This window comes from Cyrtonyx montezumae, unplaced genomic scaffold (assembly GCF_038088225.1).
Source record: "Cyrtonyx montezumae isolate F1298 unplaced genomic scaffold, pur_monq_1.0 scaffold_10, whole genome shotgun sequence".
Classification (NCBI taxonomy): Eukaryota; Metazoa; Chordata; class Aves; order Galliformes; family Odontophoridae; genus Cyrtonyx; species Cyrtonyx montezumae.
In genome coordinates, this window is record NW_027071826.1 from 49,932,663 (window position 1) to 49,955,436 (window position 22,774).

The 22,774-nt window shown below is 41.2% G+C and overlaps 1 protein-coding gene across 2 annotated transcripts in view; it reads right to left on the reverse strand.

Moving 5' to 3' along the window:
• Positions 1-10,893: 10,893 nt before the first annotated feature.
• Positions 10,894-22,774, reverse strand: part of GALNT18 (polypeptide N-acetylgalactosaminyltransferase 18) — a 205,572-nt gene continuing 193,691 nt past the window's right edge. For both annotated transcript variants that reach the window (XM_065755351.1, XM_065755352.1), the window contains exons 11-12: positions 22,078-22,242; positions 10,894-11,341 (exon numbers count right to left, since the gene is read on the reverse strand). In XM_065755351.1, the coding sequence (XP_065611423.1) occupies positions 11,195-11,341; positions 22,078-22,242 (312 nt within the window). In that variant the 3' untranslated portion in view covers positions 10,894-11,194. The remainder of the gene's footprint in view (positions 11,342-22,077; positions 22,243-22,774) is intronic.

Consider the following 22,774-nt stretch of genomic DNA (forward strand, 5'->3'; position numbering starts at 1 on the left):
CCACACGACGAGTTGCAGAGGCCACCGAAGGAGAAGGAGAGATTTAAAGCAATTTGAGGAGGTAAAGGATGTCCAGCTGGCCTTAGATGTGGCTGAACGGGAGAGGTGGCCGATGCTGTATCTTTACACTGACTCTTGGATGGTGGCAAATGCTTGATGGGAGTCGCTGCAGCAGTGGGAACAGAACAACCAAAGCTAAGCGTACAAACCAAGTGTAATCCAAACGTTCTGTGTGTGTGTGTGTGTGTGTAATCCCAATGTTCTCTGTGTGTGTTTGTAATCCAAATGTACTCTGTGTATTATGTATGTCTGTAATCCAAATGTACTCAGTGTATATACAGAATAACAGGAAATGAAAAGACATGTGCCCTGTTCACTGATGGATCATGTCGCATTGTGGGTAAGCATCGCAGATGGAAGGGTGCTGTGTGGAGCCCCACACGACGAGTTGCAGAGGCCACCGAAGGAGAAGGAGAGATTTAAAGCAATTTGCGGAGGTAAAGGCTGTCCAGCTGGCCTTAGATGTGCCTGAACGGGAGAGGTGGCAGATTCTTTATCATTTACACTGACTCTTGGATGGTGGCAAATGCTTGATGGGAGTCGTTGCAGCAGTGGGAACAGAACAACCAAAGGTAAGTGTACAAACCAAGTGTAATCCAAACGTTCTGTGTGTGTGTGTGTGTGTGTGTGTGTGTGTGTGTGTAATCCAAATGTTCTCTGTGTGTGTTTGTAATCCAAATGTACTCTGTGTATTATGTATGTCTGTAATCCAAATGTACTCTGTGTATTATGTATGTCTGTAATCCAAATGTTCTCTGTGTATATACAGAGTAAGATCCAGGCGAGGTGCCCTCCTCAGCACCACCACCACCACCTAGAATGGCCACTAAGAAAAGTGAGAGACAAGGAGATGACAGCGATGATCATTAAGTCACTGTTACCACTATTCGTCGGCCCCTAAAGGTGACTGAAATCCAAGGTTCAAGAAAGGAGTTTGTACGGCGCTCGGGTGAATCTATTGTCACCTGCTTGCTGCGGTGTTGCGACAACGGTGCCAGCAGCATGTCCCCAGATGGCAACGAAGCCCGCCAACTGGGAAGTATTGCTCGAGACCCAGCTATCGAAAGAGGAATTAGCAGATGTCTGCATGGAGTCGCTACCCTCTGGGAGCGAGTACTAGTGGCTGTAAAGGAGAAGATATCCTTACAAAGATGATCTGGAGCCTAAGGTGGAAAGGTGGAACACCGTGGATAAAGACTCCCAATTTTTGAGAGAAACGGCTGTAGTAGAGGTGCTTTCTGATCCCAGTTTCGTCCCTAACAATCCACAGCAGGACCGTGATCCTGAGAAAATAAGGTGTATACTCGATGTATATCGGAAACTCTCAAAAACAGCACCAGAGAGGTACGCAAGTACACTGGTAGCAACGTTCCATAGATACGAGGGCCAAGACAGAAGACTCCCAGTTAATGAATTCATTGTTACACTTCAAAACTTTGAACAACAACTTCCGCCATCACGTGCTTCCATTGCAGCTGTGTCAGCGGTAGCAGAAGAAGTAGGTGAAGTGAAGAAGACACAGAAAATTATACTGGAAGAATTGTCATTAGTGATGAATAGGGATGAACCTGTGTCAGTATTGGAAACACCTGATGAAGACGAGCATGACCCAAAGAATCTGATGAAGCAGTTGATCAAACTGATGAAAGTCTCGTCGACCAAAGGCAGCCGCCTCTCTGCTTGAGCAAATGACAGCAGTAACACCATGTCACGTGTGGCCATGTGGAGCTTCTTAGGAGAAAACGGAGAGGACATGAGGAAGTGGCATAAAAAACCCACTCCTGCACTGCGAGCACGGGCGAGAGAACTACAGCAGAGATCAGCCACCAACAAAATTGTTCCCGTCTCTGCAGGTAACCAGTAGAGGTGCCCTGCCCTCAGCTGGGGAGGGAAAGGGATAATAGAGTGTATTGGACTGTGTGGATTAGATGGCCTGGCACATTAGAGCCACAAAAATATAAGGCACTGGTGGACACCGGTGCACAGTGCACTCTAATGCCCTCAAGTTATAAAGGGACAGAATTGATTCATATTTCTGGAGTGACTGGGGGTTCTCAGGAATTGTCTGTGTTGGAGGCAGAAACAAGCCTCACCGGTAAAACCTGGCAGAAGCATCCCATAGTGACTGGACAGGGGGCTCCATGCATACTCGGTATTGATTATCTCAGAAGGGGACATTTCAAGGATCTCAAGGGATACCGATGGGCTTTTGGGATAGCTGCTGTAGATGCAGACAACATTCAGCAGCTGTCTACTTTACGTGGCCTGACAGAAGATCCATCTGTTGTGGGGGTACTGAAAGTGAAAGAGCAGCAGGTACCTATTGCTACAAAAACAGTCCACAGAGGGCAGTACCGCACCAACAGGGATTCCTTGCTCCCCATTCATAACTTGATCCGTCAGCTAGAGAAGAGAGCCAGGGAGTGATCAGCAAAACTCACTCACCGTTTAACAGCCCCATATATGGCCAATGCGTAAAGCCAGTGGAGAATGGAGGCTGACGGTAGATTACCGTGGCCTGAATGAAGTCACAGCCCCACTGAGTGCTGCTGTGCCAGATACGTTGGAGCTGCAATAGGAACTGGAGTCAAAGGCAGCCAAGTGGTATGCCACCATTGACATTGCCAATGCATTCTTCTCTATTCCTTTGGCCACAGAGTGCAGACCACAGTTTGCTTTCACCTGGAGGGGCGTTCAGTACACCTGGAACCGTTTGCCCCAGGGGTGGAAACAGAGGCCAACCATTTGCCATGGGTTGATTCAAAGCACATTGGAACAGGGTGGGGCACCTGAGCACCTCCAGTACACTGATGACATTGTTGTGTGGGGTGATACAGCAGAGGAAGTTTTTAAAAAAGGAGAGCGAATAATCCAAATTCTTCTGGGTGCTGGTTTTGCTATTAAACGGAACAAAGTGAAGGGACCTGCCCAAGAAATGCAGTTCCTAGGAGTAAAATGGCAAGATGGGCGTCGTCACATCCCAGGAGATGCGATTGACCAAATCTCCAGTATGTCACCACCCACTAGCAAGAAAGAGACACAGTCTTTTCTGGGTTTAGTAGGTTTTTGGAGGATGCACATCCCAAACTACAGCCTCATAGTAAGCCCCCTCTATCAAGTGACCCGAAAAAAGAATAATTTTGCATGGGTTCCTGAACAGCAGCAGGCCTTGGAGCAAATTAAGCAGGAGATAGCCCAGGCTGTGGCCCTGGGGCCAGTACGGATGGGACAGGATGTAAAGAACACCCTCTACACTGCTGCTGGAGAGAAAGGTCCCACTTGGAGTCTGTGGCAAAGAGCTTCTGGAGAGACCCGAGGCCGATCCCTTGGATTTTGGAGCAGAGCGTACAGGGGTTTGGAGGAGTGCTACACTCCAACTGAGAAGGAGATTGTGGCAGCATACGAGGGGGTTCGGGCTGCCGATGAAGTAACTGGCACTGAGCCACAGCTCCTCCTGGCACCTCGATTGCCAGTGCTGAACTGGATGTTCAAAGGAGAGGTTCCCTCCACCCATCGTGCCACTGATGCCACCTGGAGTAAGTAGATTGCACTGATTACCCAGCGAGCTCGGTTGGGGAGACTCAACCGTCCAGGAATCCTGGAGGTGATCATGGACTGGCCTGAAGGCAAGAAATTTGGAACATCACCATCAGAGGAGGTACCACGTGCTAAAGAGGCCCCATCGTATAATGAACTAACAGGAAATGAAAAGACATGCGCCCTGTTCACTGATGGATCATGTCGCATTGTGGGTAAGCATCGCAGATGGAAGGCTGCTGTGTGGAGCCCCACACGACGAGTTGCAGAGGCCACCGAAGGAGAAGGAGAGATTTAAAGCAATTTGCGGAGGTAAAGGCTGTCCAGCTGGCCTTAGATGTGGCTGAACGGGAGAGGTGGCAGATTCTGTATCTTTAAACTGACTCTTGGATGGTGGCAAATGCTTGATGGGAGTCGCTGCAGCAGTGGGAACAGAACAACCGAAGGTAAGTGTACAAACCAAGTGTAATCCAAACGTTCTGTGTGTGTGTGTGTGTGTGTGTGTGTGTGTGTAATCCAAATGTTCTCTGTGTGTGTTTGTAATCCAAATGTACTCTGTGTATTATGTGTGTCTGTAATCCAAATGTACTCAGTGTATATACAGAATAACAGGAAATGAAAAGACATGTGCCCTGTTCACTGATGGATCATGTCGCATTGTGGGTAAGCATCGCAGATGGAAGGCTGCTGTGTGGAGCCCCACACGACGAGTTGCAGAGGCCACCGATGGAGAAGGAGAGATTTAAAGCAATTTGAGGAGGTAAAGGCTGTCCAGCTGGCCTTAGATGTGGCTGAACGGGAGAGGTGGCCGATGCTGTATCTTTACACTGACTCTTGGATGGTGGCAAATGCTTGATGGGAGTTGCTGCAGCAGTGGGAACAGAACAACCAAAGCTAAGCATACAAACCAAGTGTAATCCAAACGTTCTGTGTGTGTGTGTGTGTAATCCAAATGTACTCTGTGTATTATGTATGTCTGTAATCCAAATGTGCTCTGTGTATTATGTATGTCTGTAATCCAAATGTTCTCTGTGTATATACAGAGTAAGATCCAGGCGAGGTGCCCTCCTCAGCACCACCACCACCACCTAGAATGGCCACTAAGAAAAGTGAGAGACATGGAGATGACAGCGATGATCATGAAGTCACTGTTACCACTATTCGTTGGCCCCTAAAGATGACTGAAATCCAAGCAGTGGGAACAGAACAACCAAAGGTAAGTGTACAAAGCAAGTGTAATCCAAACGTTCTGTGTGTGTGTGTGTTTGTAATTCAAATGTTCTCTGTGTATAATGTTTGTATGTATTCCAGATGTTCTCTTTGTATATGTATGTCTGTAATCCAGATGTTCTCTCTCTAAAATGAATTTCTGTAATCCTAATTTTCTCTGTGTATAATGTATGTCTGTATTCCAGATGTTCTCTGGGTATAATATATGTCTTTAATCCTGTAGTTCCCTGGGTATAATTTATGTCTGTAATCCTGATGTTCTCTGGGTAGTATTTATGTCTGTAATCCAGATGTTATCTGTGTATAACATATGTCTGTAATCCAAATGTTCTGTGTATAATGTATGTGTGTAATCCAAATGTTCTCTGTGCATATGTTTGTCTGTTATCTAAATGTTCTCTTTGTATAATGTATGTATGTAGTCCAGATGTTCTCTGTGTATAATGTATGTCTGTAGTCCAAATGTTCTCTGTGTATATGTTATGTCTGTAATCCAAATGTTATCCAACAATCCAACATCTCTTTGATGAAATGGAGAAAAGCCTTGGTCAGATGTATAAGACACATAAGGAATGTGCTGAAGAAGCTAGAGAGCCTAAAACATTTGCTCATGCACATGATGATGGCTTCTTGGACACAAATGGAGGGGGGAGAAAAGAAACAAAATGCATCCTGAGGTTAGAAGTTTGGCTTTATCAGTAGGCTGTAATTTGGAGCAAAGTTTAATTATCTTGCTCTTCAAATTGTTGAATGGAAACTGGCATTTGTTGTACCCTTCCATTCACTCAGAATGAGTGGTGGGACACAAGACAAATAAGCTCCTATTTTGATCACGAAGGATCAACTGAGAAAGAAAATTGGAGAGCAAAACGTGCTGTGTGTAAGCACTGAGGGGAGGAGCTGTAGTTGTGTCCAAAGATATGTCAGAATCATACTCTGGAGCAACCCAAGTCTGTGTCCCCATACCCTCATCTCGTTCCACTCCTGCTTTGTGCAGTCTCAGCTGTGCCTGGACACTGAAGGAGGTACTGACAGATTACCCTGTTACAGCTTCTTACTAGCAGCTCCACTATCAAAAATGTAAATTGCCAGCCATGATTATAAAAGATTGTTGAACTTTGACATAGTTGATCATTTTTTAAATTTTCAGTGAAGTGTATGTATCGGAAAGTGTTCTGTGGGGAGGTGTGAGGTGTTACTTGTCAGCAAGGCTGCTGGAAAATTCATTTATAATCCATAATAATCTGTTGATTCTGCATTGCCCCTAATACTGACAGATGTTACACTGAGACAAAAGAAATGTTCAGACCAATAAGCCATAATTTAATTAGTAACTATCAGTAAGATTTAATAACCATTATCCCACAGTAAGCATGTGACTATTAAAATGGTCCCACAGAAATTCACATACTAGAAACTCCCATACTTGAGTTCTCGTGATCAACTGCTTTGAAATCGGCACAGCCGGAGCTGCAGTGGCTGATTTAAGGTACAGGAGGGGTTTTTGGGGGGTTCCTGTGTCACGGGAACCGAGAGCGACTAGTCGCGACAGATCCGGGCAGCTCTCTCTCACGATAGGCTGACGAGGCGTAGGCGTTGCCAGGGTAACAGTGCCCTCGCCCACACCCCTCAGCTGAATAGGGCTCAGGGAGGGCAACGATGTGTCACTGCCCACTGTTTGTTTGTGTTTATTTATATATATATATATATATATATTATTTATTTATTTATTTTTAAATTGTTACAATTCATATCTATCATTATTGTAAACTATTATTTATTTATTTATTTACTTTTAATTTTCATTTATTTGTTTTTATTCTTTTTTGTGCCATGGTCTGTACTAGCCAGAGGGCTTGCCTTAAAAAGGCTGTGGCGACCAAGACAGAAGGTCTGCCTAGAAGCGTGGCTACATAGGTCTCTGGCTGCAAGGAGTGCCAGAGCCTGCTGCTGCTGGATGAGGCTGGCAGTGTGCCCAGGTGGCCAAGAAGGCCAACAGCATCCTGGCCTGTATTAGAAATAGTGTAGCCAGCAGGAGCAGGGAGGTGATCATCCCCCTGTACTCAGCTCTGGTACGGCCGCACCTCGAGTACTGTGTTCAGTTTTGGGCCCCTCACTACAGGAAGGACATTGAGGCCCTGGAGCGTGTTCAGAGAAGGGCAACAAAACTGGTGAGGGGTCTGGAGCATAAGTCTTATGAGGAGCAGCTGAGGGAGCTGGGATTGTTTAGTCTGGAGAAGAGGAGGCTCAGAGGAGACCTTATTGCACTCTACCACTTCCTGAAGGGGTGTTGTGGTGAGGAGGAGGTGGGCCTCTTCTCCCTGATAAATAATGACAGGACGAGAGGGAATGGCCGCAAGTTGCGCCGGGGAAGATTTAGATTAGACCTGAGGAAACATTTATTCTCTGAAAGAGTGGTCAGGCACTGGAATGGCCTGCCTAGGGAGGTGGTTGAGGCACCATCCCTAGCGCTGTTCAAGAAGCGTTTAGATGAGGTGCTAAGGGATTTGATTTAGTAGTGATAGGAGGATGGTTGGACTAGATGATCTTGTAGGTCCTTTCCAACCTTATGAACCTATGAAAAGACAATGGCTCTCTAGCTCGTCTAAATAACTGCTAATATTCCTATTTCATGAGAGAACTTGAGAATGGCTTCCATGAAGTAAATGATTCTTCCTTGCTTCTGCGTGTGATCTGAAATCTAAGTGAATAGATGGACTTCTGATACATATCAGTAACTGACTGCTGTGAGCATTTATATGATACACAGTGTTCTCTTCAGATGTTTCAAGAGGCTGAAAGCTGCATGTGATTTTTATCTCTCTCAGGAAACTTCAGTGAAGTATTTAATACCTGGAAGTGTCACATGTAAGAAGCAGAATTAATTAAAACTGCTGTCTTTGTCAGAAAGTATTAATTGTGAGTCCACAAGGGCAAAGAAACGCTATGGAACCATACAGTAGTTTAAATATAAACTGTTTTAAGCCTCAAGTATTGTCTTGAATATTTCTGTCTCTGTGCTATTAAATCTGAGAGCTGAGAACCCTTTTCTTCAACTCTGTTGAATACTATATGAAAAATGAAAATGAAAACACTAAGGTGACTCTGCTTGCCTAGGCACCATCTACCCAGGAGACAGAGGTGGCATGCATTGCATTTACTTGTAGGCAGAAAGGTTAGATAACTAATATATAGCCAGCACTGTAAATTGAAAGTAATTTGATTTAAGTTTGGACTCAGCTTTTTTAGAATAGGGAATAAAGACTGATTAGAATAGAAATACCTGCCTAGAATTTGAAATGGTTGCTGATGTGGTCTTTGTGTTATTTTATTTTTTTTGTGCGATCTCTACCTAGGTAAAATATGCTCTATAGCAAAGTGTATGAGCACAGTATGGCATTGAGAAAATTGAAATTCATTTTGCTAGCACGATGGTGATCTTTCTTGATCTTTTAAGCTCCAAATGGCTCCTGAATCTGACTATCTACGTTTAGCATAGAAACTCAGAGCACAAGATCACTTTCGGCAAGTTGTTGTGCACAGGAAAAATTAATTCTTATGTTGCAATACCTTTACTTTTTAACTGTTTAAAAAGGTATTTTCAGTATCCAATTTGGTAAGATTTTTCATATAGGTTTATAGCACATGCATGAGTTCTGAACACTACTTCAACAAAAGTTTAAGAAGATGATTTGTGGAGTTGAGCATCAGTTTTGATTTCAGGGCATTTTGGGGACCCAGTCTGACTGCTTTAAATTGATACTGTTCTTGAAGATCAACATATATATATGCTAATTTACACTAAATGAGGATTCATGACTGTTAATAGCAGGCACAGTAGTTTGCATAGTTTCAGTATTTTCATGGAAATGTTTGGATGTGGACTTGAGTAAGAGCTGCGCAGGGATTTTTCAGATGGGGGAAAGCAGCAGGAGCTTTTGATTTAGTTTGTTATCTGCTATTCAAGATGATCAGGAGACATATCTGGGACTATTTTTAGTTCCTTTTTTTTGAGCGTAAGCATTTCTGGAGTATTTGGAGCTCATGTGGTAAAGACTCTACATCTGAACAACGTTTAGGAGAATATGGAAAATAAGATCAATAATTTTATTTATTTATTAAGTACAAAACAGTAAATAACAAAAACATGATGCCCAGTAAACCTTAAATAACAAAAGCTTTCTTTTTACCCTCTGCCTGGCTGTGAAGTGGCAAACAACTATGCTCTATTCGGAGTCTGACGTTTGGGATTTTAAATCCAGCTGTGGATTTAAACAAGTTGCTGCCTTTAGCCAACGGGATGCATTTTTAAGTCCCAAAAGGCTGAGGTACAAAGAGCCCTTGGATTTAGCTGAATAATCTGACTTCTATTCTGCAGTTAAATGAAGGAGCAAGAGACTGTTGGGTAGCCACAGAATTGGACTAGTGAGGCACCTGGATTAGCTGTCAGAAGAAATGACGGTGGGGAAAATTCTGGTGTCAAGCAAGTTTGAGAATTCTAAAACCTTTGTGTGCTATTACTTAAAGAAAAATCAGGATCTCTGACTTGAAAACCAGTGACCAAGGATGTCAGCAGAGTTGAAAGGATGGACTTAAGCTACTAATACTTCCAGGTCTGACCAAAGTCACTTCCCAAACTGTGGTTCAGTTTTTCTTAGAATCATTCTTTCATTTAGAAATGAAACAAAAGTCCACTTACCTCTGTCCTTCTGCAAGTACTACATACTTTTTGTTTTAATATCCTGAGAGGGAAGTGTTTTGTTTTGTTTTCAATTGGAAAAATCTGTGTTAGATGCTACACACTTCACATGAAGGTACTTAACTGGAAGTAGTATGCTATGATAGAAAATACGTTTCAGTGGTGTTACAAGATGTTCTCAGATGCTTTGTGAAAAAGATCTTCTTCTGAGACTATGTGTGATAAAAATGAATTGAGGTGAAGTAGTTACTCGAAACAGACAATGTAAAACTGAGATTAGTCGATAAGCCAAAATACTTTACACTGATGTTTCAGAATGCATAATAACTGATACAAAAGAGGTTATGATTATTACTTAGGGTAACAAACAACTGATTAAAAAGCACAGATAGAATAATAAAAAAGGGAGATTTCCATATACGTATAAATGCAGCTGGAAATAAAGAGTTCAGTAATCCTAGTATGTGTATCCTGGTATCTAATAATTCTGCTGAGATGTAGCAATACAACAGTGCATTGAAACCTCCTTTGAAATCTTAGTATTGACCTAGATTCAGCCAAAATGAGAATATTTCTGTACTAAAAATATTATCAGCGTGAAAATTGGGAATGGTAATGGAAGACTTAGGAGACGTTTAGACTGATTCTAAGAAGCTACCTTAATATTGCTTTCTTTTTTACCTGTGATGGACAAATTGTTGATAGCAGGACAGGGATTGCTCTCCATGCTCTCCTCTGCTTGTCTTGCAAAAATTTGTCATGGGCACAGTCCATGTCCATGTGGTGCTTGGTGGATTGTTTCTGTGGGAACTGTGGCACGAGAATGGCCCAGAAGCCTTGTTTTTTTTGTTTTTTTTTTTTTTTTTTTTGTTTGTTGTTTTTTTTTTAAGGCAAGTCAGTGCTGAAGCTCTGGAAGCTGTAGAATTGCACTCAGTGCAGCTGGTTGAAGAACCAGTGTACCTTTGTGTGTTTTATATTTGGATTGCGGCAGAGAAAATATGACTCCTTTGTGATGCCTTCTATGCTGTTTTCAGTTCCGTTCATATCTTCATGTTCCTGACTGGAGAAGCAACGGCAAGGGAGTTATATTGTTAATGGCCATGGATCTGGCATTGCCTCTGGATCCCTGGGCATGACACATGCCAGGATGCACAGTGCTGCTCACGATTTACTGTTTTGAATTTTGGCTAAGGTGGGGCTTTGACCAGGAGCCTGACAAACACTGATGCTTGGCAGCTACTTGCCAGGATGAGGCTTTAGTTAATGAAAACAGTGAAACCCACACTTAATTTCTAAGCTGTTTACCCTGGAGACAGCTACACAGTAATAAATAGTATTCAGTAATAAATAGTATTTTGGGGTTTTTTTATTCAATAAAAGCTTGAGTTATAAATATTCTCCATTTGTTTTCTATTTACAGATGTAAAATATTTTAAGATAGCCTACCCATCACCTATCATTCAACACCCCTATAAATGCAATGAAAACATAATTGCAAAATAAATGTCTATTTTCAGCCCACAAACCCAATTTCCACACACTCACAGAACAAAATCAAAGGGACAGAAAAGAGAGAAGGAACAGGGAGGGAAGAAACACAGTACAGCAGGCAACAATTCAGTATTTGCTACACAGTAGCAAAAGAAATGGGTAAAAAAATGTAGTCTGCTAAGACGACAAGCTTTTTAAGACATTTGTTATAGACCAGCGCTGTCCAGTGCATTTCTGTAGGACAAGTTGAAATCCAAATTCATTTTCATTGTTTTCCTGCAGTTCCAGACAACGCTTGGATTTTCGGTTCTGGATTGGACCTCCCTTTAAAGGCGGGGGGGGAAAAAAAATTTTGGGTTAAACACTGTGATCTCGTTGCATTGCCACCGTATGACAATATGAATTAGAGAGCATTTCAGCATCCATATACTGAAGTCCACTGCTCCTGTGAAAAACTGGGGGCAAGATAGACACTAGGTTGGATCTGTAGCAAAGGTTCCTTTTGTCACAGGCTGGTTTAATCTCTTGAGGCAGTTCACAATTGCTTGGTTAGCATTTCAGCAAACAGTATTTCTAGAATCAAGCTGCATTTCTGGCTGTGCTCATTAACCATGGGCCAAAAGCCTACCTGTTTGCTTTACTTACCTAGTAGTACTAAGCTGCACCACTGAAACATGAAAAAAAGGCAAAAAAGGACCAGTGTCCTGGCCAGGGGTGTCTCATATATAAAGTGTAAGAAAAAAACAAAAACAAATTTGAATACTGAAATGAGTGGTCTTCTAATATCTTAAGTACAGCTGTATTTAATTAATAGTGGTATTATATATATTATACATATGGTATAATTATTATTAGAAAAACAGTGGTATCTGATGTCCGTGCTAGAAAGTATGAATAGCTGTGGGAACCTGCTAAATGACCTCTCTAAGAAAAAGCAATTGTTGTTATTAATAACATGCAACTATTGTGATTCCTGCGAATTTAGGACAACTATTGAATTACCTGTCACAAGCATCAAAATTTAGTAACTGACTACACTTGATTTTTGATGGTTTGCGTTACTTTCAAGAGCACTGATAAAAACTGATTTTTATAGGTGTGAAAAGATTATCGTTTGGACAAAACAAATGGGAGCCTTCACAGAGGGAGAGCCACTAGGTGCAACTTCCCCTTACAGCGTGAACACTGAACCACTGGCTCTGAAGAGAATTCTTTTCAGTGAAAGAAACAGAAAACATTGATCTCCGTTGGAGGCAGTCTGCTGGACAAGGTAATTAAACAAGTTAATTTTCTGATCTGTGATGGTATTTCTAGGTTCTGCCATTCTGTTCAACTTAGAGGAGTTCACCGATTGCATAGATGTTGCTTTCTAAGGCTCTCCGTGTGTTGCTAACTTAAGAGAAAATGTGTCCTCTCTTCCCTCTTAGTTACTGAGTGTGCTCAACACGTAGCGTGAGGTTGCTAATGAAAAAACACTTTTACAGCATGCCACTGAAGGTCATGCCTAGGAGCACATAACCACCTCATTCCTTCACTATTTCGCCTTCTGGATGAAAACGTTTTAACACAGAATAACAAAGAAAAATTAACGTCACGATGAAAAGTTCCTGTTATTACTGCTAGCCTTAGCATAAGGAGATACCTAGTTAATCATCATAGACCAAATGAGAAATTCCTTGTAGAAATAAGGCAGAAAAGAGGCAGAAATAAGCCTCACCAGTAAAACCTGGCAGAAGCATCCCATAGTGACTGGACAGGGGGCTCCACGCATACTCGGTATTGATTATCTCAGAAGGGGACATTTCAAGGATCTCAAGGGATACCGATGGGCTTTTGGGATAGCTGCTGTAGATGCAGACAACATTCAGCAGCTGTCTACTTTACGTGGCCTGACAGAAGATCCATCTGTTGTGGGGGTACTGAAAGTGAAAGAGCAGCAGGTACCTATTGCTACAAAAGCAGTCCACAGAGGGCAGTACCGCACCAACAGGGATTCCTTGCTCCCCATTCATAACTTGATCCGTCAGCTAGAGAGCCAGGGAGTGATCAGCAAAACTCACTCACCGTTTAACAGCCCCATATATGGCCGGTGCGTAAAGCCAGTGGAGAATGGAGGCTGACGGTAGATTACCGTGGCCTGAATGAAGTCACAGCCCCACTGAGTGCTGCTGAGCCAGATACGTTGGAGCTGCAATAGGAACTGGAGTCAAAGGCAGCCAAGTGGTATGCCACCATTGACACTGCCAATGCATTCTTCTCTATTCCTTTGGCCACAAAGTGCAGACCACAGTTTGCTTTCACCTGGAGGGGCGTTCAGTACACCTGGAACCGTTTGCCCCAGGGGTGGAAACACAGGCCAACCATTTGCCATGGGTTGATTCAAAGCACATTGGAACAGGGTGGGGCACCTGAGCACCTCCAGTACACTGATGACATTGTTGTGTGGGGTGATACAGCAGAGGAAGTTTTTAAAAAAGGAGAGCGAATAATCCAAATTCTTCTGGGTGCTGGTTCTGCTATTAAACGGAACAAAGTGAAGGGACCTGCCCAAGAAATGCAGTTCCTAGGAGTAAAATGGCAAGATGGGCGTCGTCACATCCCAGGAGATGCGATTGACAAAATCTCCAGTATGTCACCACCCACTAGCAAGAAAGAGACACAGTCTTTTCTGGGTTTAGTAGGTTTTTGGAGGATGCACATCCCAAACTAGAGCCTCATAGTAAGCCCCCTCTATCAAGTGACCCAAAAAAAGAATAATTTTGCATGGGTTCCTGAACAGCAGCAGGCCTTGGAGCAAATTAAGCAGGAGATAGCCCGGGCTGTGGCCCTGGGGCCAGTACGGATGGGACAGGATGTAAAGAACACCCTCTACACTGCTGCTGGAGAGAAAGGTCCCACTTGGAGTCTGTGGCAAAGAGCTTCTGGAGAGACCCGAGGCCGATCCCTTGGATTTTGGAGCAGAGCGTACAGGGGTTTGGAGGAGTGCTACACTCCAACTGAGAAGGAGATTGTGGCAGCATACGAGGGGGTTCGGGCTGCCGATGAAGTAACTGGCACTGAGCCACAGCTCCTCCTGGCACCTCGATTGCCAGTGCTGAACTGGATGTTCAAAGGAGAGGTTCCCTCCACCCATCGTGCCACTGATGCCACCTGGAGTAAGTGGATTGCACTGATTACCCAGCGAGCTCGGTTGGGGAGCCTCAACCGTCCAGGAATCCTGGAGGTGATCATGGACTGGCCTGAAGGCAAGAAATTTGGAACATCACCATCAGAGGAGGTACCACGTGCTAAAGAGGCCCCATCGTATAATGAGCTAACATGAAATGAAAAGACATGTGCCCTGTTCACTGATGGATCATGTCGCATTGTGGGTAAGCATCGCAGATGGAAGGCTGCTGTGTGGAGCCCAACACGACGAGTTGCAGAGGCCACCGAAGGAGAAGGAGAGATTTAAAGCAATTTGCGGAGGTAAAGGCTGTCCAGCTGGCCTTAGATGTGGCTGAACGGGAGAGGTGGCCGATGCTGTATCTTTACACTGACTCTTGGATGGTGGCAAATGCTTGATGGGAGTCGCTGCAGCAGTGGGAACAGAACAACCAAAGCTAAGCGTACAAACCAAGTGTAATCCAAATGTTCTCTGTGTGTGTATTTGTCTGTCTGCAATCCAAGTGTTCCCTGGGTCAAGTGTTTGTCTGTAATCCAGATGTTCCCTGTGTATTATGTATCTACGTAATCTGAATGTTCTCTCTGTATACTGTATGTATGTATTCCGCATGGTCTCTGTGTGTATGTCTGTAATCCAAATGTTCTGTGTATAATGTATGTCTGTAATCCACATGTTCTCTGCCTGTAGTGCAGACGCTCTCTACATGTACATAGTGTGTATGTATGTAAGCCAGACGTTCTGTGTATGTATATGTATGTAAGCCTAATGTTCTCTGTATATATGTAATCCAGATATTCTTTCTAGTAAATGTTCTGTCTATATAATTTGAATGTTCTATGTATAAGTATAGTGTAATCTAAGTGTTCTATATATATAATCCAAGTACTCTCAAAATATATAATCTTACTGTTCTATACATATACTGTTGTCTAAATGTTCTCTATACATACTGTAAATTTTCTCTATATATAATCTAAATATTCTATGTATACGTAAAATCTAACTTGTTCTGTATGTATATGATCTAAATGTTCTAAGTGTTTTATATGATCTAAGTGTTTTATATGTATACTGTTGTCTAAATGTTCTCTGTATATATAATCAAATGTTCTATGGTTATATATAATCTAATTTTTCTATATTGTATATAATCCAAATGTTTTCTCTATATATATATAATCTAAATGTTCTATGTATATGTCATCAAAATGTTTTATATATATATACAACATTTATAGTATACATATAATCTAAATGTTCTATGTGCATATGTATGTAATGTAAATGTTCTATATATATAATCTAAATGTTGTCTACATATAACGTAAGTGTTCTAGACTTAACTATGTATAATAAGTGTTATATATATAAAAAATCACTTTTATTATTCTAAGAGGGGTAACAGTACCCCTCTTAGAAGTGTTCTATATGTATGTATAATCTAAGTGCTCTCAACATAAATGTCATCTGTGTTCTGTGTATATAAATTCAATCTAAATGTTCTTTATATATGTAATCTAAGTGTTCTCTCTATGTATAATCTAAATGCTATATATACATATGTAAATCTACATGTTCTATGTATTTATGTAATCTAAATGTTCTATGTATATATATAATCCAGTTGTTTGACATATATTCTCTAATGTTCTATATCTAAGAATATATAATACACGTGTTCTATATATTTAAAGTCTAAATGTTCTCTCTCTATATATGATCTAAATGTTCTATATATATACTGTAATCTAAGTGTTCTATATATATACATATATAGAGAGCATTTATATAATAGAAATGTTATATATAGAGAACATTTAGATCATATATATTATCTAATGTTCTAGATATCGTAATCTAAGTTTTCTCTGTCTATATATAATCTGAATGTTCTATATATAACCTAAATGATCTATATTTAAATATATATAAAAGTGTTAAATATATGTAAAATCTAAGTTTTATATATATATAAAAAATTTAAGTGTTCAATATATATATATACATAAAATCTAAGCGTTCTATGTGTGTAATGAAATCTAAGTGTTCTACGGATATAACGTAATCTAAATGTTCTATACAGATATAATTTAAATGTTCTATGTATGTAATCTAAGTGGTCAATAAAATGCAGTAAGAAAATATATAAATTAATATATAAAATGTGAACTAAGCAGGACTCTGTACTTAAGGCTCCCATTTAATTCTGTGTGCAGTCTGTACTCTGCATTGTTTCCAAAGCTGCTGTGGGTAGTGGTTCTAGTTGGTGGTACTGCACATCTTCTAATGTCATGAGATAAAGGCAAGTAAGAAAACTAAGAAAGGCTATCCAGCTAATGCCTACATTTGAAGGATGAACAAGATGGAAACACTTTCAGCAATTTTAAGGTACATTCTCTCTTTACCGAGCTACAGTGAACATCTATTTAATCTATAGAATTTCTATTCTCTGTTTTACATCTATTTAAATATGACGTGGAATGCTACAACAATTCAGTAAATCATTTGCACCCTTCTATTTCCCATTTATCTTTCAAAGCTATTCTCACTGTAACTTTTGGGAAATTATGCACGTGGTAACTATAGCTGTCAGACACAAATTTTACTTACAGGCTCTCAAGATTTACAGTTCTCCATAACATGCAAAAGCAACGTAAGTATCTCTGTAAGATGTGACTTCTTGTGGATACAAATACACAACAGTGCTGAGCACGCAGTCTGTGCAGATTCTGCCTCCCAGGAGTCTGCAGTGAGTCACCCATCCATAAAGGTAAAAACTTTTGCGTACCTTTACGTAGCTGGAAGGTGAATTAAATTAGCAGAGCCTGCTGTACTGAAAAGAGTTCAACATGGAACAGCCTTAGAACTATTTGCTTATTAGTTTTTTACCTCTGCTTCGTGTCCTTTCTCATTACTCTTTTCCACGTAGCCCTCTCCTAACATGCTTCTTGCAACAGCAAATAATGACAGCATGGCAAGCCTGGTTAGAAGGATAAAAAACAGCCCCAACCATGTTCAACTGAAGATGAACGTGCAGTTCATTAAGGTACTGCAAGTTAAAGAACAACTGGTTATTCTGCTGGAGAGGCCCTGGTGTACCATAAGTGTACTTTCTCAATTTTCTGCATACCTAAACTATTGTCACCCAAGTGACAACAGAAATCAAGATAGAGATAAATTTCACATGTCACAACTGCCTTTCTATCAGCAATAAATCTGAGAAATCGGAGTAGGAACTGAGCAGTTCTCCAACAGTTAAAATGTGCTATTTCTTAGTACAAATAGCAGTTAACAGTGTCAGAAGACTATTTCAGAATGGCAGTTTCGGCCTTATGTGGTTTTAACTGAAAGGTGTCTCCAGGAGTTAAATATCTAGGGACATCAGCCAGCATGACCTACATTTCAGAGCACCTTGTCCATCACAGGTTGGACAACATAGGACAATTAGTGCAGCACCAGTCCCACAGACAGCAGATTTACCGAGCATGTGGACAGCAACTATCACGGACAAGTGCCATAGTTTGGATGCTCTGGGTAAGTACTGATTTACAGTGGGGAGACTGCTGCTGCCAGCACACTGAATGTGCACCTGCTCCTTACTCACAGGCTAGGAGCAGGACGGCTTAGTGCCAGGATCATATCACACCCAAGGCCTTCAAATTAGGTATTATCCCAGACTGTCTGTCTGTAGTCATTAATTACAGGTAAGTAAATCCAGAACAGTAATTACAGTAAGTAAATCTAGAAAATACTGTCATGAGTAATACTCAAGGAGCACTGAGAAGTAGCTTTTAGTTTTTGCTTTCTTAATCATTCTTGATGCTATGTTGTAAGAGACTAATATTTTATACCATTGCCTCAAAAGTTTGCTGATGAACATGTCCAAACATGTCCAAGCAAGTCCTGGGCAAGGGTTGTGAAATCCTGTCTACAGGACAAGCAGATGGGCATGTCCTGGGGCAATGAAAGAGATAAGCTGCAGCTCAGTGGCCGCTTAACACTCATCTCCGTGGGGAGATAGCCATCTCAGGAGACACTTGTGGGGCAGCTAGCAAGGGATCTGTCAGGTAGGCATGGGAAATGGAGGATAAAAGAGGAATCGACCACCATGAGGTTGTTGCTGTGCTGGTGTTCTTCCATCGGAAACCTCATGAGCTGATCCCTGCTGCTGAACTCCCTCCTGGGCCTGCTGCCTGAGACATGCTGCTTTCTCCTGGACCTCACCGCTCCTTCGAGGTGTTCTACCATCTGAACCCTCACAAGCTGATCACTGTTTGCTGCTTCTCCGGAGCTGACTGACACTGTTCTTGTACTGATCCCACGCTGCTTCTCCTGTGCTGACCCGGTCAACTGCTTGCTGCTCAAGGCTGCCCGTCACTGCTGCTGTTCTCCCCGCTTCTGCCACCCCTGCTCTTCTGCCTCGGACCATCAGAGCCGCTTGCAACCAGACCGGCCCTGGGATCCTGGCTGGTGACTTTCCCTGCTTTGTAGAAACCCTTACTTCTTTCCTATCTTTCCTATCGCTCGCCTTCCCTTCCCCATCACCCTAACAGTATCTGCCTTCCCCATCTCCCTGGTCAATATTGGTAATAAACTGGTCGGACCAACATTTGAACCGTTGTTTCTTAATCTCATTCCGGGTATACACATAATCTAAGAACGTCTCCCTCCTTTATATTGGAGCATGACATATGTATAAACAAAAATTTTAGTAGAATTTCCACCACTTTGCTACCACATAATTGCTGTCCATAACCTCACCGCTCTGTGTTATTTCTGATGATCACTTGCCTTTTTGCTAAAAAGATCCAGTTTTGTTATGATTAAATGAAGAACTGTTGAGACACACTGAGCTATGTGAACCGTCAAACCCCTCTAAAACTTACAGCATGAAAGTTTCTCCAACTAAGCATTTTCCTTGGAGGAAGGGTTGTGACAAACAACATGAAGAACAAAATTCTGAACACTACCCAGTTGATGACAGTCTGTTTAGGGCTAACTTACATAGTTTGGCATATTTGCAGTTATAAACACTTGAAGAAGCCTTGGAAGCATAAATGTCACTGAAGCTTACGTTGTATTGGATCTCAAGCATTTGGCAGCTGTACAAATCTGTGGAGCAGGGAAATTTGCTCAGAGAGATCCTGATTACACAAACAGACCGCAAGCTTCAAACGCTCCATACCATTTCGTTCTGTACAGACAAGCTCCCTCAAAGTCTCCCAAAGGCTCCTGTCCAGTCAAGCAGCAAGAAGTACCTTATCTGAAAAAAATGCATTTTTCAAAAAGCTGTACAGTCTTCTATCAGCTTTCCTTAGACCACTGCTCCACCACAGTCTATCATGGTACCCCTCTGAATACAGAGTATATTTTGTAGGAAAACAGGAAAGCGTCCTCACTCAGATGTTAAGATACATGTCTGGAATGCAAGGCAAATACTGATTTTTGTGCTGAAATTTCAGCACACGTGCGCAAATTGATCACAAACTGATCAGTTTACTCCGCACTGGACTGAAAGTCTCTCTGCTTCTCATTTTCTTTCTGACTCACTTCTCTGCTTGCACTGCTGTATATATGGAATTATCGATAGCATAAGATATTCTTAATAAAATTCCTGTCTTACCAGAGAATCAGTGGAACTAAGTTAAGGCATGCTTGCAAACATGTGACAGTGCTGCAAACAGCTATTGCCAAAATCTATCTACATTTTAATACTTCACAAACTTCAAGACTTCAATAAACATAAATACTTACAGTCCTGCACTTTTTCAGTTATCCTGCTCAATGTATAATATGGAAAAGAAATAGCAGAGCTTTCAAAATGTAATTTAAAAAAAGCTATCCTTTTCAGGTATTCTCCATAGCATTCGCAGAAATGCATCCTTTCCCCAGACTAACCTAGAACTTTTCAAATACAATTCATCAGTTGGCCATTCTCATTAATTTCCTTTTAGCTTGCAACATGCACCAGAGGTTACGTTGAAAAACAACAGCATTTTAATTACTGGGAGTGTTAACAAAACTCCTTTTTTGAACATCTAATATTTAGTTATTTCATTTGTCTCTTAACTTATCATAAGGAAACAAAACTAATTAGCTTCCACTTCTGGGCAGTATTTTTATGCAGAAGATTTAAGTACCATCTACAGAGTTTAATTTAACATCACCACACCTTCTGTGGGAGAGGGAATGGAGTTACAGACAGAAGAATTTTTCTTTGTAAGGTAAATTATTACATCCTACGGCTGCACGCCAAATCAGCTCTGATGTACTTAGTGTGACAAAATGGCCACACTATCCTGGAGCATAAATTGTTAATCGTCAGCAATCAGCAATCACTGAATATGTAGACACTACTGAAACGTAGCCCAGAAGGCTATCTAAAAAAAATAAAAAATGTTAATTCTGCATTTAAAAATTGGCACCAAAAAAAAAAAAAAAAAAAACAGGTGCAGGTATGTCCATAGGGAAACATCCCCACCTTACCTTCACTCCAACTCCAGGGCATGATAATTGTTAACATTTGAGAGAAGAAATGATTAAAACTTTGCCCTTAAGAGAACAGAAGTGAAAGCTCAGAAATCTATCCAGATTAGGAGTTTAAAATCTGCTACTTCATAGCTACCTTCTAAAGACAATCATCTGGGTTATGTTTCAGTACAAGTACAAATTAATAGTATGCTTTACTGATCACCATCCAAATGGTCTTTCCACTGTAATATATAGGGGTTAAACTGTACCACCAATATCCCAATATACCAAATAATAACTCTTTAAGTCAAGAAAAAAAACCTAATGAGCTGGCAGAAAAGACAGTCGCAAACATGGATGTTACAGAAGAAATTAAATGCAAGGATCACATTTCTCTAATGTTGAGCCTCAGCAAAACAGCTTAAATATCACTAATTTGGGTTTTGGTGAGAAAAGACAGATGTGCCATATTTCACAAAAAAGGAGCACTCAGATTTATACAGTCAAAACTAGAGAGGAGAAATTGTGACTATTCAGACTATCTAGCTATTGAATTTTTCCCAGAAGCTAAATGTAGTACTTGTTTGTAGAAAATATTGTCATCTCATTTTATTTGTCTAAACAAACAGATAATGACAGTATCTGACATGCTAAATATCTTAGTTCCTACCTTTAGAAAGTCTCATCTTCTTTTGAAAGATCAAATTTGACTATCTTGAGCTTCTAGCCCCTGGAACGTGTTTTGTCTTCAGGATAACCTGTCTCCCTCTGCAGAAATTCTGATGCGCTTTTGAGTCACCCTGCCACATCCTTTTAGCTAAACCTAATAGCATGCTCTGTAAGCGTTACATCACAAAGCATGTTCTAGCCTCAGAACTTGTGCAACTTTTTCTTACAGTTGTCCCTTGTATTTCTAAATCTGTGAAGCAGGGGCACTGAGCCTGGACTCAGAATCTCAGCATTCCCATCACTGTGAAATCACTTCTCAGCATTTATGTGCTTTTTTTTTTTTTAATATCTAACAACAAAAAAAGGCAAGATTTGCTTTTCACATGGTGATCAACTACAAAATAGTCTCTCCTTTTCTGAGATACTACTTGCAAAAATAAGTCTACATTTGAAAGCTTTACATTTCCCCTTCTTAAATAGGTTAGCTTGCATTTGGACTTTACATCCTATAACAGTACCCCTCTTAGAAGCTTGTTAGAAAATAATCTACTGCGACCCACTAAGATAATAATAAAAGTAATGTAACCTATTGACAGTTAACATAGAAATGAAATAAAAATGTAGCTTCCTCACACTGTGCAAAAAAAACAACCCAACAATGTTGGCTCTGGTTCGTTGGCAAACAATTCACTCACATTTCAGACACAGAAACAATTTTCTGAACCTTCTATAATGTTTGATGAGTAAGAATTACCTGAGTAAACTGCCAGTAAAGCTTCATTCTCTTGGCTTTGGCATAATTGCATTCAATGAGCCGGGGCCTGCTGTTCACGTCCACCAGGCATCTGTTGTCATCATCGTCGATAGTGGGACTCAGAACACCCACATGGAGCTGCTGATTGCTCGTGTAATAAACATTCTGCAACAGGAAACACAAACATGATTTGTGGCCTCTACTAAGAAGAAGCACTTTCACTAAAAGACAAATGGCAAATATAAACATGCTGAACAGCAGCAGGCTGACCCTAGGGTTGCTTTTATACCGTTTCCGTTCACAAAGGAAGCAACAAAATGCTTTAAAATTAACAGTTAAATATTATGGACAACATCTGTTGGTTAACTACTAAATTGAGGTTCCTATGCAGTTTGGTTCAACGTGAGCACATCCTGCAGGGCAGAAGCAAAATGATGGCTGTCTGGGTGAACTAGGTAGAAATCTGTCTGTTGGCAAAACTTTCTACAAGTAGGACAATCAAATGTAATTATGCTTATGAGAGATAATAAGCAGGTTGCCACTTACCTTTTGGAGAGCTCAACCTAACCAACATCACTTCGCTTATCAGCATCAACCAGTATAGAAAAAGAAGCGTAGAGTCTTGTATTCTCAACTACTACAGGGACAGGCATCTTTCAGCTTATACACAGCATATAAAATAAACTCAAGCTGACTG